The sequence below is a fragment of the Ipomoea nil genome, unplaced genomic scaffold, assembly GCF_001879475.1.
Source record: "Ipomoea nil cultivar Tokyo-kokei standard unplaced genomic scaffold, Asagao_1.1 scaffold1334, whole genome shotgun sequence".
Taxonomy (NCBI): Eukaryota; Viridiplantae; Streptophyta; class Magnoliopsida; order Solanales; family Convolvulaceae; genus Ipomoea; species Ipomoea nil.
Genome location: NW_017617762.1, coordinates 219,410 through 225,000, shown reverse-complemented (window position 1 = coordinate 225,000; position 5,591 = coordinate 219,410). Strand labels below are relative to the sequence as shown.

At 35.4% G+C, this 5,591-nt stretch overlaps 1 protein-coding gene across 1 annotated transcript; it reads left to right on the top strand.

The window, feature by feature from the left end:
• Positions 1-1,980: 1,980 nt before the first annotated feature.
• On the top strand, positions 1,981-4,036 carry LOC109185556. Its single transcript, XM_019335493.1, has 3 exons — positions 1,981-2,589; positions 3,315-3,935; positions 3,998-4,036. The coding sequence occupies exons 1-3, from the start codon at positions 1,981-1,983 to the stop codon at positions 4,034-4,036; spliced, it is 1,269 nt and encodes a 422-aa protein (XP_019191038.1).
• Positions 4,037-5,591: the final 1,555 nt, after the last annotated feature.

The window sequence follows — 5,591 nt, the reverse complement described above, 5'->3', positions numbered from 1 at the left end:
TCAAATTCATCAATTGATTATATTCGCTACATTGTCCCTACAATGTCTTTTTTTAAAAAAATTATTCATTATCAATAAATTAATTAAGAGAAATAATTTCATTAGTATATTGTCTTTATTTTTCTCCGATGTAAATATTCTTTACATTCAAATTCATCAATTGATCATATGCATTACATTGTCTATTATACTTTTTGTGCACTATTTTTTGCATATATAATCAATTGATGAATTCATATATAATCTTGCATTTATATACTTTCAAATATTTATTTAATTATAAACATTAGGTAGAAAAAATTACCGTCAAATTATTAAATCAAATGAATAGTTCAATTGTTCAGATTTTTATTTTTCCTTGAGATTTCCTAATTTATCCTTAATTATATAATGATTCGATCCGTTAACTTTTCCATTAAGTACCGTTAATTCACCGTTGATCTAATTCTAATATTAGTCTAATATAGAATTATAACTACAACATTAATCTAATTCTAATATTAAAGTCTTTTTTTTTTTTTTTGAGGAAACCATTGTGGTTGCATTTATAGATAACAAGAAACTGAGTTGGTGGGATAGCATCCCATACATAGGCAAATCAAAATTAAAAGCATCAGAAGCTAAAGTATGCGCTAAATAATTATGCGATCTAGGAATAAAATTAACTGAGCAATAAGTAAACGTAGCCATATAAGCTTTGCAAGCATCCAGTGCATAACCAAGATAGGATCGAGACCGAGTCTCCGTAGAGGACAGGTATGTTTGTAGTGTTTGACAGTCCGTGTAAAGTCTTAATAGAACTCTAACCACAAATCCGGCAAATTATGCTTTGAGCACGTGCCCACCTTGCAAGGTGGGCACGGTTCCATATCCATAATTTCTATACTATGGATCAATAATTTCTATACTGTAGATTCATAAAATTTATACTTTAGATTCCAATTGTTGAACTCTGTTTTCAAAAATCAGAGAACTATATGTTCATAATTGATAACTAAACAGTTTAGAAATTATGAATTTACAGTATAGAAATTATGAATCTACAGTACAGATATTATGAATCTGCAGTATAGAAATTATGAATCTACTGTATTTAAATTAAGAATCTATGGATTAGAAATTATAAATCTAAAGTATAGAAATTATGGATCTACAGTATAGAAATTATGGATATGGAACTGTGCCCACCTTGCAAGGTGGGCACGTGCTCATAGCATAACGCTCCAAATGCCGGAATCTCCTCAAACAATATTAGTATATATTTAATATTTTATGCTTTAATTTTTATTTGCTCTCCCTTACATCCCGTATTTGGTGTCAACCATACCCATATAATTATTTTATTGACAATTATAATCAATCTTGATTATATTATCTTGCATTTGTAAACTTAGAATTACGAATTTAAATACGCAAATTCAACATTCAATTATCTATGCATGAACAATTTCAATATAATCGTGTCTTGATATACTTTAAAATATTTATTTTAAAAAAATATTGAACATTATCCCAATCGCGCAATGTGCTAAAAAATTAAGTATATATATATATATATATATATGTCATACCATGCGAATAATGATTCCCAATGAGTATTATAATTGTGAAATGGGAAAAAAGTAATCCATAATTGTTACTCCGTATATTCTAAATGATTTTAACGATCTTCCACTGTACTACCGGTTCCCTCCAAATTCAAACATATTTGGACGCACGAAACTCATGTTCTTCATCTTCACTGGTAACTCCTTAATTTCCTGCATCATATCATTACAATAATCCTAAACTATTCTCCATATTGTCCGTAACGCTTGTGAAAAGCACAGAGGAACTCTGGGCAAGGTCGATATCTCGCGCCATCAGGTATTCTTTTCCAAGTTTAAACCTCATCTGTATCTGTATTTGCTTCTTTTAATTGGGTTCATCTGAAACATATGCTCATAGTTGTTGATTTTGAATGGTTAGGGTTTCGGAGCGATGGTTCTCGGGGAGCTGAGGAAGAAAAAGTTTGCTCCGTTAAAAATAGACTATGTTGTTCATATACAGATGATCAAGCCCTGGCCGCCATCGGAGTCGTTGAGATCTGTTGAGTTCGTGGTGCTTCAGTGGGAAAACGGGGATCTGAATTCTGGGTTTGTTACTTCAACTGTCGAAGATGATTTCCTGGAATTTAACAAATCTTTCACGTTTTTCTTAACCCTGCAGCGTCGGGGGAAGAAATCGCGGGAGGAATTTAAGAAGAATTGCTTGGAATTTCACCTGTATGAATCTCCGAGGGAGAATGCCAGTCAAGGGCAACTTCTGGGCACTGCTTCGATTAACTTTGCGGATTATGGAGTGATTAGAGATGCTTTAGCCATTAGTGTTCCGATGAATTGTAAGAAGAGTTCGAAAGGGCTGTTGCAGCCTTCGCTGTATGTTAAGGTGCAGCCAGTGGACAAGAACAGACAAGAGTCTGGGTTCGAGATTGAATATGAATCTGACATTGCTTCTTATACTGATGATGATTCCTCGCATTCCTCCTCAACTTTTGCTTCTTCAATCTTTGAGGCTGCCTGGGCTTCTTCGCCATCTCAGATTGAGAAGGTATCTGGAATCAGACTGCATTCTATAATGTCTCAATCATCCTAATAATTCTTCATTTCTTCAGTTGGTTAGCTTCTCTATCTATGCATTAAATTCAGCTATATATGTTGAGCATAACATTTATATTAATTTAAACTTTTAGTTGAGAAGAAACACATTTTGCAATTTGCTATGAGATCACATGTGAGGGGCGTTAGTTGGTTGACTTGGTTCTCTATACTTTGCATTACACACATGCAATTTGCTAGACTAGAATCTGATCAGCACTTTGCCCCTTAATTGGACCGGCCTGGTGCGAACAGGAATTAGTCTGAGTATGGTATAGGTTTAAAGATGCCTCTTACAGTTAGGGTTTGCTCAGGACACCTCATGGTCTGACCAAAAAAATAAAACTACATTGAGTTTTATCATATTTTGATTTACGAGGGAAACTCCCTCCATCACCGGAAAGTATGTACGAGGTAAGCTCCAACATTGCGAGTTTTATCATATTTTGGATTATGAGGAAAACCCGCTTTCACTATTCGGAAGTGTGCAATAGGCCGGTAAACCTCACCTTATAAACTTAGTTGACAAAGGATCACAAGAAGGTAAACCAACTTAGCTAAGAAGGCCAATAGGTCAGGTGTTTGGAACTTTGTGGTTACCAAATCAACCAACTTGATTGGGTTGTCCCAATTCCGGTTCTCTTCCTTGTACTTGATGTTTTTGGTGTTAAAATGCAGAATGACTTTTATGGAGAAATAGCTGTTGGCAAAAGCAAAAGTGAAGAAAATACTCAGCAACCCAAAGAGAAGTACATTGAAAGATTAATATCCAAAACTACACCTTCACAAATGCATATTCAGGGAGGAAAAGAATTTGAACCAATAAACTCAGGATACTCCCAAGAATTTCAAGGGAGTAAAGTTAAACAAAATGAAGCTATAGATGCAAGTGATACAAGGCAGTATTCTCAGAATAAGGTAATTGGCAATGCTATGAGAAGACAAGGTACAATGAACTCCATAGAACAGGCTATTGGAGCGCAGATGAACAAGGATAGATTAAAGTCAGTGAGGTCTGTCCAAATAAGGGATTCTGCCACTCTAAGTGAACTTTTTAGTGACAGTAAGATAATAAAGGAAGTAAGAAATGATGTGGCGGTAGATGCTAGTAGTGCATATGCTAGAAATGCAGCAAGAATTGAGAAGAAAGAAATGAAATCTGAAAGTATTGCACCAATAGAAAAAGGAGTTCCAGATGCTGATGAGTTGTCCAATGGCAAACCTGATTGGGAGTCTAAAATTAAGATGCTTGAAGAGGAACTGAAGGAAGCTGCAGCCATTGAGATTGGCCTTTATTCTGTAGTTGCAGAACATGGAAGTTATGTAAACAAGCTTCATGCCCCAGCTCGCCGTATTGCTAGATTCTATCTCCATGCATGGAGAGAAGGATCCCAAGCTAAACAGGCAAGTGCTGCCAAGGCTGCTGTCTCTGGGCTGGCTTTGGTTTCTAGAGCATGTGGCAATGATGTTCCAAGGTATGTGCCTATTCTTTATTACTTACACATGTATGAATGAAGCTAGAAAACAAAAGGGAAGTAGGATAATTCATTAGAAGTTACTGGAATGTCAGGTTAAATCCAATTCTCCAATTTATTTGGCTTTCTAAAATTTCTTCTGTGGTGTACAGGTTGACCTTCTGGTTGTCAAACTGTATTGTGTTGAGAGCAATTATCAGTGAAGCTACAGGAAATGATGGAAGCAGTGGTGGTGCTACATGGGATAAAAAGTATAATAAGCAGAGAATAGTGAAGCCTTCTGCAACTGAGGGAATGAAGAATAATTTAATTAAAAACACTGATGATTGGGAAGATATAGACTCATTCATTAAAGCATTGGAAAAGCTTGAAGCATGGATCTTCTCCAAAGTTATCAAATCTGTGTGGTGGCAGGTTGATCACTCCAGTCATCACGTTTTTATGCTGATTTCTTTTAAAATCTAGTACAGTACAGCTAGTTCTTATAATTTCACTTCTTGTCTGCAGTGTCTGACTCCACACATGCAAAAAGCTGTTGCGAAAACTAATGGGACTAGGCGCTCAACAGTCAAGAGAAGATATGAGAGTAAACATGCTTTGGCTGATCAAGAACAGGGTAATAATTCTATAAAAATTTGGAGGAATTCTTTTAAGGATGCCTGTGAAAGGCTTTGCCCAATCCGAGCAGGAGGACACAACTGTGGTTGCTTACCTATGCTGTCTAAACTAGTAAGTTTTTGAACTGCTAGATTTCTTCAAGTGCAGGGAATATATAACTTGTCATTGTTTAATAGCTGATCAAGAAACCTTAAATTTAGCCAAGAACATTCTTAGTTCTTACTATTTTTTCTACTCATCAAGACATTCATTCTATTTTCCTTGTTTCTTCTGCTGACTTAATAGTGAAGATTTCATCTGTCAAGGTTTTCATTAGGTATTGAATATGAAGAATTATTTTAGTTTATGAACAATACTTATATTGGAGATGTTCTGACAGCATGAGTGAAGTTTTTTTACCTGTTCAAAACTAGAAATTACTGCTAAGCCTGTACATTATTCATGATGATAGGCAATGAAACACTTGGTAAATAGGCTGGACGTGGCAATGTTCAACGCCATCCTTCGAAGATCTGCTGAAGACATGCCTACTGATCCCGAATTTGATCCCATCAGTGATCCTAATATACTTCCAATTCCCATTGGCCAATCAAGCTTCAGGGCTGGGGCACAGTTAAAAAATGCTGTGAGTAGATAGATGTCCATTTCATCAAATTTTCTTTAATTTGTAGCTTCATGTTGGGCACATATTCCCTTTGTTTGAACAACTTTTAACAAAACAGACTTTCAAAAACTATTGGTGAATTAGCCAATTTTAACTGGTTTCCCTTCATTGTAGATTGGAAACTGGTCCAGATGGCTTACTGATCTCATTGGCATTGAAGATGATGATTCATCTGCTGATAATAAAGTTATTGGGGAT

Coding starts and splice junctions, on each gene's coding strand:
- LOC109185556 (XM_019335493.1), top strand. CDS start 1,981: ATGGTTCTCGGGGAGCTGAGGAAGAAAAAGTTTGCTCCGTTAAAAATA. Junction 2,590..3,314: donor CGCCATCTCAGATTGAGAAG/GTATCTGGAATC, acceptor GTTAAAATGCAG/AATGACTTTTATGGAGAAAT. Junction 3,936..3,997: donor TTGAGATTGGCCTTTATTCT/GTAGTTGCAGAA, acceptor CCGTATTGCTAG/ATTCTATCTCCATGCATGGA.